This window comes from Zeus faber (genome assembly GCF_960531495.2).
Source record: "Zeus faber genome assembly, chromosome: 8".
NCBI classification, from domain to species: Eukaryota; Metazoa; Chordata; class Actinopteri; order Zeiformes; family Zeidae; genus Zeus; species Zeus faber.
The window spans coordinates 6522923-6535635 of record NC_137195.1 but is presented as its reverse complement, the minus strand read 5'-3'; the positions used below and the strand labels follow the sequence as shown (position 1 = coordinate 6535635).

The 12713-nt window shown below is 49.4% G+C and overlaps 1 protein-coding gene across 1 annotated transcript; it reads right to left on the bottom strand.

The window, feature by feature from the left end:
• Positions 1-273: 273 nt before the first annotated feature.
• Positions 274-525, bottom strand: LOC307234276 (cortexin-3; the record flags this gene model as incomplete). Its single annotated transcript, XM_080005916.1, has 1 exon — positions 274-525. The coding sequence occupies one exon, from the start codon at positions 523-525 to the stop codon at positions 274-276; it is 252 nt and encodes an 83-aa protein (XP_079862042.1).
• Positions 526-12713: the final 12188 nt, after the last annotated feature.

Below are 12713 nucleotides of genomic sequence, written 5' to 3'. Positions count from 1 at the left end.
CTCCGTCAGTTAAAAGTGCATTTTTAGCGGTTAGTTCGGTCGACGTCCCAAACCCGTCGGATCCCGGGCCGCCGCATGGTCGGCGGCGGCGGTGGCGGCGGCGGCGGCGGCGGTGGCATCCCCCGAGCGCCGCACATCGGAGCCGGGAGATTCCCCCCCCGGCGAACGGGCCGTCGTCAAACTCAACAGGAAGAGGGAGGTGGCGGGGGCGGCGGCGGGGGCGGGGCGGCGGCGGCGGAGGAGGTGATGGGCCTGAGCGGGTAGGGAGGGACCTCAGACGATGCGGTAGTCGAAGGTGTCCTTCTCGGTGTGGTCCGTCCAGTTGGACGAGGGCATGCTGCGGTACGGGTCCAGCAGGATCCGGAAGCAGCGCACGATGAGCAGCGCCAGGAAGATGAAGAGCAGCAGCACGAAGACGAAGGCCGCCTTCTGCTCCAGCGTCAGGTAGGAGGGCACGTGGTGGCCGCCGCCCGACGAGGACAGCGTGCTGCTGAAGAAGCCCTCGGCCATCCTGGGCACGTCCATGCTGGGTCGTCGGGGCTCCAGCGCTTTGACAGGCTCTCAGAGATGCTGAGGGACGGCGGGGGGGTTTTTTTGTTTTTGTTTTTTTCTTCTCTTCTTTCCTCCGGACGGGCGGGACCTGCGCAGCCGAGCGAGAGAGCAGCACAAACCCGCCGTGAGATAAGAGGCAGTGTCATCCCAGGTGCGATAAATAAACCGCGCGGTACAATGACAGGGCCCGACAGGGCGTGGCCCTCCCTGTCAAACGCCCTACGGCGCTCCTCCCGCTCCTCTCTTTGGCCCCCGGGAAAAAAAACAACAACAGAGCAAACGCGGAGGTTTCACGGCAATCCGTTTAAGCTGAAAGCATTTATCTGAACGGGTCTGCGTTGCTCTGTGGATTTATTCATTCGGTTGGGGGGGCTGGGGCGTGGGTTGGGGGGCTTTTGGGACCAGAACTCATCGCGTGCGGTAGGCGGGGGTGGGGGGCGGTTCTGCTTCTCTGAGCACGGAGAGACGGGCGGGGGCCCCCCTGAGAGGACGGACGGCGGGCGCAGACGGCTGAGCTGTCGCTCTGCTCGCAACAAACGTCCGCTGTAGCCCCCCTGACGCCCCGGGGGGGTGCATGTCGTTCCACGGCACTTTTTTTTTTTAATCAACGTTTTTTCCGCGGGAAGCGGTTCATTGTTTTTGGGGGGGGGGGGGGGGCATGACTGTTTGTGCCGTTCGTCGCGCTCCGTCCCAATCTCGAGGCGTCGTCCCGAAGTGAAGCCACCGGGTCGATGTGGGACACGTCGAGATCAGGAGCCGCTCGGCGGTTATTTATGTAAGGCACTTTGAGGCTTTGAAAAGGCGTCATTTACATAAGCGTCGGTGACGAGGCTCCGGGCAGAGTTTGAAGCTTCCTACCGACGCACAGTTTAGTTCAGCTAAAACCCTTCCTGGGTGTTAAGAGATAAGTGTTTCGTTTCGAGATGAGGGATGCGTCTTTTAAAATACATGGCAACTCGAGTTGAGACGTTCCCTCAGACACGACGTTTGGCTCTTAACCCGCCGGATTAAAAACCCCGCGGCGCACACGTTTACAGCGGTAAACTCCATATTAGATGTCACTCATGACACAAGGCTCGGAGAAATATGGAACAAATACCGAGCTTCAAGCTATAGATTTTAGTGTTTTATATGCACGTGCCTTTTTCTGTGTTGATGGGCGTGTGTCTTCCTGCCTGCGCGTCGTCATTACTTCGGCAATTAACGTTCAATTATGAAAAAAATATGAAATAGCCATGTTGGCCATAGAGAATATCTATGGTTATGGAAAATAGCACAACAGCAATTCACTTTACCTAAATTCTGCTTTGTGTGCATGTGTGTGTGTGTGTGTGTGTGCTTGCGTGCGTGCGTGCGTGCATGACTAATGAAGAAATCGTCGTCAACATTACACTTGTCAGAATTTGTTCATTCAGTGTGTTTACACAAAGAAGGGATTGAACTTGCCACACAAGGAAAATAATAATTGAAATAACTGTGGAATTTTGGTTTGAAATTAATTTTTTCATCCTAATTAAAAATGTGTTAAACAGTTATAACTTGTGTCTGCTGGATAAGGGTTGAAAGATTTATATTATTATTGTTATATATTTTTTTTAAGACTACCAATATTATTATTATTATTATTATTATTATTATTATTATTATTATTATTGATGATGATGATGATGATGATGATGATGATGATGATGGATTTATCATTGTTATCGGTAGTACTTATGATTATGAATTCATCATAATAAATACTACCAATAACAATGATCAATCTATTGTTATTATGGTTCTGATTCTTATTATTATGATCCTTATGATTATGATTAATACGTTATTGATAATGATAAATACTACCAGTAACAATGATCAATTATTATTACTATTAATATTGTAATTATTATTTATTATTATTATGATTATGATTATTATTAATAATAATAATAATAATAATAATAGTGATGATGATGATGATGGTGATGATGATGATGATGATGATGATGATGATGATGATGATGATGATCCATAATAATAAATTCCGCCAATAACACTGATCAATCCTGTTTAGTTGTTTGGTAAAACAACCAAAACAAACGTGGTTTCAAATCAATCCAGACAGAATAAGAGGAACACGGAGGATTAACCAGATCCACCTGAAGGTAATGACAGATAACAACGACGCGGGGACGACACACCTTTTTTTTTTTTTTTCCCTTCTTTTTTTTTTTGTACTATATATATTTACTTGAATCTTGGTAAAACACAAGAATGAGGTGGAAACGCAAACAGAAGGAAAACGGAAACCGGGCGGCTTCACGTGCCGAGCGAGCGCGCGCAGGGAAGCCGCCCACGCGGACACACCCCGACACCTCCACGCCGGAGCCACCGCGTGACGGGAGACACCGAGCCCCGGGACGGGAGACACCGAGCCCCGGGACGGGAGACACCGAGCCCCGGGACGGGAGACACCGAGCCCCGGGACGGGAGACACCGAGCCCCGGGACGGGAGACCGAGCCCCGGGACGGGAGACCGAGCCCCGGGACGGGAGACACCGAGCCCCGGGACGGGAGAAACCGAGCCCCGGGACGGGAGACACCGAGCCCCGGGACGGGAGACCGAGCCCCGGGACGGGAGACCGAGCCCCCGGGACGGGAGACCGAAGCCCGGGTTCTCCGCCACCCACCGGGGGGACACCTCCAACACGCGAGGACACAACAAGTGTTAATTATCAAACAGTGAAAGATCATGAATCCAACCTGAAAGGATCCCCGCAGCAGGTGCATTTCAAATAATAATAATAATAATAATAATAATAATAATAATACATAAATAAACAAACAACTAAATAAACAAATAAACACATCAAATAAAAACACGCGTCTTAACACGATGCCAGGGTTATAAAAATGGGATCACGCGCGCAGTGACCGGGCGGCTCGTGCGGCACTGACCTGTCGTGTTGTGGCGGGGCAGCGCGCGCGCCGGGTGCGTGCGTGCGTGTGTGTCCGTGTCCCTGTGCGTGTGCGTGCGTGTGCGTGTGCGTTTGAGAGAGAGAGAGAGAGCGGGGGGGGGGGGGGGGGGGGGGTGTTGTGTTCCGTTAGCGCGAGCCCGCCGCTCCACGCGTCCGGTCGATGGATCGGGGTCTCGGTGTCGTTGTCCGGGCGGCGGCGGCGAGATGCAGACGTTTCCCCGCGTGGATCGCTTGGCGCCACAGACCCGTCCGAGCTCCCCCCGTCACTGCGCGTTGTCCTCGCCCCTGACGCGTCTCATCCCCACAGACACGCGGAGGGAGGGATGCGGTGCCGGTGCCGGTGCTGATGGTGGTATCCGGTCGCCCATGGCAACCTGTTGCCATAGCAATCCTCCAGGTTGTGGCAAGTGGATGAGGGGGAGAGGGAGGGAGGGAGGGAGGGAGGGAGGGAGGGAGAGGGAGAAAGGTGTGGTTTCCGCACGGGTTCTGGGTTCTGATGATGCTGCCCTGCAATTGCAAAACAGATTTCTTATTTTTAGATCCGTGCAACTGGTGGGAGAGACTCCCCTGGAGGGGATTTATGGACCCGCATGAAATGTTCAATTCAAGTCAATTCATGACAAGCAGAAGGCAGTTTATCCCAGCAAACCCCTTCACGCGCGGTGCGGAATAAGAATTTAAAAAAATAAAATAAAATAGGGCATAGGAATAAAAAGTTAAAAACAGAGTTTGACTTTGAAAGGCGGGTCAAAGGTCGGTCTGAAGGGAGGGCCGCGTGCGGCGAGCTGGGCGGCTCGCGTGACACGTGGCATTATTACGCGAGGTTCGGGGTAAATCAAGGACGCTGCTGTGAGAATGTGTTTGTGCACATGGGGGCTGTGCTGTGATGGACGCGGATGACTTAGGGTGTGAATAAGCATCACCACATGACCTCCTCCCGCAGCCCTGTAGATGGATGCGTTTGGGATTTCTGCTTTGACTGCAATATACGGAATATAATAAATGGGTTCTGTACACAGGATGGATGCATTATAGGGCTGTGGCAGGGAGGCTGCTGACTGTGGGTATAAATATAAATGGGGTATCCCTGCACAGGATGAATAACTGTGTACAAAGCCTGCATGCATATATGTGTGGACATGTATAGAGTCTGGAATTACATCACTTCTCCCACCAGTGGCTCTGCTCAGCCACACCAGCCCCGAACGCTGCACCGCACAGCCCCCTGCTGGTGATAATTGGACTAGCAGGCAGCTCGTCTGGCTGTCAGCTTTTTTTTTTTTTTTTTTTTTTATTCATGCGTTCAAACAAATACGATGATGGAGAGACTTAGCTACAGACACGAAAACCCCCTCTGCTGCAACCAGACAAGGCAGACTGACACAAACTGTGCAACATCTTGCCTGCTGGTTTGGTTGTGTGTGTGTGTGTGTGTGTGTGTGTGTGTGTGTGTGTGTGTGTGTGTGTGTGTGTGTGGACATGTGATGTGACTTGATCAGCAGAGTAAACAGATTTAATCGCCTCGGGTTGGGATCTGCAGCTATAGGCAAACCAAGACAGACAAAGGGGAAAAAGGGTCGACATACCTTTGAGGTTCAGCCATATATGGAAGAAGAGGCAGAAATACTAATTGAGACGCAGCCATCGGTGATACATGCATATGTTAGAGGCATCATTTTATAATATTTATATTCGTATTGCTTATCCAGTAGGTACAGCCAAACCATCCCTATGATACTCAGGCACACCCTTATTTTTCACGTGTATCCCACTAATCCCCTCAGGTCCCTCAGGTCCAAGGATCACTACACACCTGGGACAACTAAAACACCTCAGTCTAAAAAGTCACACGGGCCGTGCCGATCATGTCGGACGTCCCAGATTATCAATGACATTTCAGATTGTCTGTGCCAGGACTCGTCATTTCCTAAAGGTGATTATTCTCTCCATCTGAGCATGTTAACAACCCGAGCAGCTCAATCTGTGGTTCTGCATGCTCCTTGGAACCCAAGCCCAGGGTGATGGATTTTGAAACATCTGACATACACAATATCTCATTATAATATATAATATTCTAATACACACTATACGGCCACAACATTTAAACTAGTGACAGGTGAAGTGAATCACATTGATCATCTGGTTCCAATGGCACCTGTCAAGGGGGGGGATATATGAGGCAGCAAGTGAACAGTCAGTTGTTGAAGTTGATGTGTTGAAGTAGTGTAAGGATCTGAGCCACTTTGACAAGGAGCACATTGTGATGCTAGACGACTGGGTCAGAGAATCTCCAAAACCACAGGTCTTGTGGGCTGTTCCCAGTATGCAGTGGTTAGTACCTACCAAAAGGGGTACAAGGAAGGACAACCGGTGAACCGGCGACAGGGTCATGGAACCCAGGGCTCATTGATGCACGTGGGGAGTGAAGTCCAGCCCGTCTGGTTCAATTCCAGAGCAGAGCTACTGTTGCACAAATTGTTGAAACCATTAATGCTGCTATGATAGGACACACAGTGCATCACAGCTTGATGTGTATGGGAGCGCTCAGAGTGTCCATGTTGACCCCTGTCCACCACCCAAAGCACCTACAATGGACACGTCAGCATCAGAACTGGACCATGGAGCAATGGAAGAAGGTGTTCTGGTCTGATGAATCATGTTTTCTTCTCCATCATGTGGATGGGTGGGTGCATGTGTGTTGTTTACCTGGGGAAGAGATGGCACCAGGATGCACTGTGGGAAGAAGGCAAGCTGGCGGAGGCAGCGTGATGTTCTGGGAAACCTTGGGTCCTGGCATTCATGTGCATGTTACTTTGACACGTAGACCAAGTTCACCCCTCCATGGCAACGGTATTCCCTGATGGCAGTGGCCTCTTTCAGCAGGATAATGGGTCCTGCCACACTACAAAAAATGTTCAGGAATGGTTTGAGGAACATGACAAAGTGTTCAAGGTGTTGACTTGGCCTCCAAATTCCCGGGATCTCAATCCGATGGAGCATCTGTGGGATGTGCTGGAACATCAAACCCCACCTCATAACTTCCAGGACTTAAAGGATCTGCTGCTTAACGTCTTGGTGCAGATACCACAGGACACCTTCAGAGGTCTGGTGGAGTCCATGCCTCCACGGGTCAGAGCTGTTTTGGCAGAACGAGGGGGAGCTACACAATATTAGTGGTGGTTTCGTTGTTGTGGCTGATCGGTGTATATTTTAGTTTATTGTTATATGTACACAGTACAATGAAATTATTTCTTACATACATCCTACAGAAAATGTATTTACATAATATATAGTCAATATGCTATGTATCATGGAATACATGGATGTACTGTGTATCATCACTGCATAACCTAGGCAGGGATACATAGTGATGTAGAGGTGGATCACCCAGGAGGCCAATACATAAAGATAAGAATATTTTATTAGACATATATAAGAATGGAATACAGCAGAATAGAAAGGCTGATACGCGAGTACATTGTAAAGAGATAACCTGCAAACCTGCGTATCCCCTCCACTAAAGCCCTGGTTACGCAGAACATTTCAGTGATGGCCATGTTTACAGGCCTCATGATCCGGCTGCCGTGGCTGTTATAGCATCAGTTATATTTTCCGTGCACAGATTTGACCACCCACCACACCGTGGCACTCTCACCACACTGATCACTGCCAGAGCCTCAGTGTGAGTAGCGAGGACCCCGACGGGGGAAATGGGGCAGTGCAGCGTCACTGCAGTGAAGACAAAATTAATATCATTCATACTAGATATTCACTCACTGAGCACTTTGTTAGGACACTATACTAATACCAGCGTCCATGGATTCACGCTGTTGGCACCAAATTCTGACCGTACTGTACCATCTGTGAGCCTCAGCAGAGATGGAGATTCATCGGACCAGGCTACGTTTTTCCAAACTGTCCAGTTTTGGTGAGCCTGTGCCCACTGCAGCCCCAGCTTTATGTTCGTGGCTGACAGAAGTGGAACCCGACGTGGTCTTCTGCTGTTGTAGCCCGTCCGCCTCAAGGTTCCACGCGTTGTGCATTCTGGGATGTTTTTCTGCTCACCAGCATTGCACAGAGTGGTTGTCTGGGTGACCGTAGCCTCTCTGTCAGTTCTCCGTCGACCTCTCTCGCCAACAAGGCGTTTACCCACCGCCGGACTGCCGCTCACCGGGTGTTTTGTTATTTACGATACTCAAACCAGCCCGTCTGGGACCAACAATCATGCCACGGTTGAAAACACTGAGATCACATTTTGTTCCCCCATTCTGATGGTTGTTGTGAACATTAACTGAAGCCGCTGACCTGTATCTGCATGATGTTATGCATTGCACTGCTGCCCCACGACTGGCTGATTAGATAACTGCATGAATAAGTAGGTGTACAAGTGTTCCCCATAAAGTTCTCTGTGAGTCTACATACACAATTATAGTAATCCCCAAAGCCTGATGCATTTAAATATATTAATTTATAGTCCTTACAATTTGAATGAGTCAAACTTGCACTAATCTATATAATACAAATAAATACTCTCCTAATCTCCTAGCAGCCATTACAGCATCGTTAAGCGAAGCGGGCAGTGAATTCCGTGTAGAAAGGTGAAATTTTTGGCGAAAGTGGCATCATCTCCTCCAGCAGGCTGGCTCCAGCCTTGACCTTGTAAATACTGCACGGAAAAGCCAACTCAAAAAAAAAAAAAAAATGGATTTGCCGAGCAGCTCGCGGCAAAATACGCTTGCCAAATTAAAATCCCCCAAAAATAACACAATTTGCCAAACGGACGCCAGTGATGGGGTTTGTATTCAGTGTGTGCAGCTGGGTCCGAACACAAATAGGAAATTGTCCGACAACTTGGGGCACTTATTCGACCACACCGAAAACCGACTCAGATAACCCGTGATTTGCATTTGAAACGGTAAAAAAGCCGAAACCCTCTCTCGTCAAGCGTATCCAAGTTGAGAGCACTTGGCTCGGGGGATAACGCTTGGAAGTCGTGTCCGATTGAAGTGGATTGATGAGGCAAAAAAAAGAAGAAAAAAAAAAAAGCGTTAGGACCATGACAGCCTTTTATGTTGCCTGCTTGGCTGGCACTTTTCAAATATTACATTTCTAATGAGGGAGCAAACATGACGAGTGTCCACTCGGCAAACTTTTCAGACGGCAGCACCCTCTCAGACTTTTCGGCGAACACGACTCCAGGCGTCTCCAATTCCAATTATTAGACCCAGAAGGTCCCTTCAACTGAATTCATACCCAGTAGCCCGGTAACGTCTCAACAATTGCCTTGGTATTCGGACATGTCGCACTGTTGCAATGTTTAGCGCGATGAGAAGCCCCCCAAAAAAAAAAAAAAAAAAAAGGGCCGGGCCGGTAGCCACCACAACTGCATATAAAAACGTGTGATGCTCTTACGTTCCACAGTACACGACGGCAACACTCGGACGAGAGTATCACGAGGGGGAAGCTGTGTCCAGATGTGAACCCAAGCGGGGTTGACTGATTTACTCTTCTGAGCACGAAAAAGTCATGAAAAGGGTGCGACGGTCCCTGCACTGGGATTCAAGAAAAAACAAACAAAAAAAACCCCCAGCAAAAAGTGATAGAGGCTCTCCTTAAAGAAATACTGCAGTAACATAAAGAAGGTACTGGAAGGTACAGTATACTTTCCCCTTAATGCTGCTTTAGTTCACATTTGGTAAAAAACCCTGCGACGCAAAAGGCGTGGCTGCTTGATCCCCAGCCTACCTACCCCCCTCACGTGCTCTCCACGAAAGGACTTCATACAATTTTAGGTCTAACAAAAAATAAAAAATGTAAAGGCATGTGTGACATTACAATTGTACCACAAATCCAGCGTTCCTTCGTCCTCTCAATTTCGCCTTTTCGAAATGAACATCGATTTTTAGCCTAACCACACAAAACAACGAATGAATTTTTATTTATTTATTTTTTTAACAAATGATTATCTGGCCAAACCGACGGATGAGATAAAAACAGAATTTCTCAGACTTTATCTATGAACCAAAAAAAAAAAAAAAAAAAAAATCTATTTGGGATTGCATTCTTGGCGCAGGCAGCTTGCAGCGACACCTTTCGGCCACGAGGTGTCACTGTGGAGCCAGAAATATGAGCCGCCGTCCCTGAAGTCTGAACGGACATCGGGAGGTCAACCAGTGCATGTGGAGTTGGAGCAAAGATTCACACCTCGTGTTACATTCAGCAATATTAACTCACCAAATCCACCCGAAAGATACGGCATAGGTTTGTGGTTCGGAGGAGCTGGGACCCTGGCACCTGCAGAGGAAACACCTGCAGGCACAACAGGTGTAAATAGGCATCGGTGTAATGAGGTCGCCCGCCACGACGCCCTGGTCCCCGAAATGTAGAAAAGTCTCCGCTCCGTCCTGTTAGAAGCAGAGTAACGAGCGCCCAGGGTCTCATCCTGGACGCTGCGGTTGAGCCATATAACGGCCGAATGGCTCCGTCTTCATCTGGTTTGTTTACCAGGGAACCAGAGGGGGGGGGGGGGGGGGGGGGGGTATCGGGGAAGCTTTAAGGACCCCGGCCTGGCCCGCAGACACTTCGAGGCTAATTAGCCGAATTAACCAGCCCTCTGATTGCCACAACAAGGTTCCGTTGTGTCACCTCATTTGAATTAATGAGGCCGCTTGATTAAGAATCCCGAACTAATGCAATTGGATTCCCTCACTGCAGGGTGATGAATAGAGCTCTGATTCAAATCCTCCTGCTTTGTCCGCCGCCCATTGTACGGCTCACCTTGATTTTTCGTGGTCTCGCTGCGACGCGGAATGAATCACCTCCTTCAGCTGCTTAAAGTGAGTGAGCGGTGATTTACTGGGGGAGCACTGGGTGCATATAGATTGACGCCTTATTTTTGTACGTACGATGAGCGGCCAGTCAACATTTAGGATACAATGACAACCGTGCATCACATCACGACCGCTTCCTATGGGATGGTTCTATACTACTATACTATACTTCCATACTGATTCAAGATTCAAGAGGTTTATTCGTCACACACATATACATACTACTTCATACATATATGCAGTGAAATGTCCATGCAATGCACCCGGTAATGACGCACAATGTGTTCTAGACTGAACACAATAGCTACTCTAAAAAATTTTACTTGACTAACTAACAGATTCCTAAAACGTAATGCAGTAAGTCGAATACTATAGAATAAAATAAAATAAAATAAGAACTCAAAGGTAATGCAGGGTGGGGGTACAAAATAGATAAAGGGAATAGGCTTATGTATATGGGATAGACTTATGTATATTGGATAGGCTATTTATGTATATACAGATATGTGCAGTAAAGTGGCATGTGAATAAAGTGAGGTAGTGTTTGTGATATATACAGCACAGTATACAACAGTACGGCGCAGCAATACGGTAACACTGAACAACCAAGAACAGTGACACAGTATGCGGTACAGTATGCTACATACAGTACAGTGAGGTAATGGAGCCTATGTGTGAGGCTCAATGAGGACCCCTGGTGAGGTCAGCATTGACAGTTCTTATGGCTTGCAGGAAGAAACTCTGTCTCAGTCTCTGTGTTCTTGCTGTGTGGCTGTGGAGGCGCTTGCCTGACCTCAGTAGCTGGAACAATCTGTTGTACGGGTGGTGAGGATCCTTCATGATCCTGCGGGCTCTGCTACTACACCTCCTGGTGCATAAGTCCTGCAGGAAGGGTAGTTCCAGTGGTACGTTCAGCTGAACGCACCACCCTCTGCAGGGCCCGCCTGTCCTGAGCAGTACAGTTCCCAAAACCGGCAGTGATGTTGCCTGTCAGGATGCTCTCCACTGCTCCACAGTAGAAGGACTTGAGATCCTCGCCGAGACCCGGAATTTCCTCAGCTGCCTGGGGTGGTAAAGATGCTGCCTTGCCTTTCTCACCAGAGTGTCTGTTTCTAAAGTCCATGTTAAATCCTCTGTGATGTGGACTCCCAGGTATTTGAAGCTGCTCACCCTGTCGACAGAAGTCACATTAATCATCCAGGGCGCGTGCGTCCTTGGTTGTAATCCACGCCTAATGTCCACAATCAGCTCCTTAGTTTTGCTGACGTTCAGGAAGAGGCTGTTGTCCTGGCACCAGAGTGACAGGTCAGCCACCTCCTCGCGGCAGGCCTTCTCATCGCCGTCGGTGATCAGGCCCACGACAACGGTGTCGTCAGCAAACTTGATGATGGTGTTGGAGCTGGACCTGGCCACACATTCATGTGTGTACAGGGAGTACGGTAGGGGGCTGAGGACGCAGCCCTGGGGGGATCTTGTGTTCAGAGTGAGGGAGCTGGACATGTGCTTCCCCACCCTAACCACCTGGGGCCGGGCTGAGAGGAAGTCCAGGATCCAGGCACACAGCGGAGTATTCAGTCCGAGCTCCTTCAGCTCGACAGCCAGTCTAGTGGGGACTATGGTGTTGAAAGCTGAACTATAATCCATGAACAGCAATCTCACATAGGCCCCCTTCCGGCCATTCAGGTGCGTGAGCGTGGTGTGCACTACCCGGGAGGCCGCGTCATCCGTGGATCTGTTCTGCTGGTACGCATACTGCAACGGGTCCAAGTTGCGGGGGAGGCAGGAGCAGATGTAATCCTTAATCAGCCTCTCGAAACACTTCATGACCACCGAGGTGAGGGCCACCGGACGGTAGTCATTCAGGCAGGTTGGAGAGGCGATCTTCGGGACGAAGGTGGACCTCTTGAAGCAGGACAGGACCACTGATTCAGCCAGGGAGATGTTGAATATTGTAGTGAACACCGGGGCTAGCTGGTTAGCACAGGTCTTCAGTACTTGCCCAGATATGCCATATGCTTTCCTGGTGTTCACCCGCATCAGAGCCCTCCGTCATGCTCAGAACTGAGAGTGCGCGTTCATCCCCAGCGGTGCAACTCCAATTAGCTGGTGAGGTAGCGGTGCTGTTGCCAGACTCAAACGGCACATAAAAGGAGTTGAGTTTGTTGGCCACGGAGGCGTCCACACTTGTGGCTGGGGAGGAGCCGCTCTTCTAGTTTGTTATAGTCTGCAGCCCCTGCCACAAGCGTCCGGTGTCCAGTTGCTCCATCTGTAGCTCCACAGTCTCTCTGTACGTCCGTTTGGCGTCCTTCACTGCCCTCCGCAGATTGTATGACGCCGCTTTGTAATTGTCCATTTTTCAGGATACAAG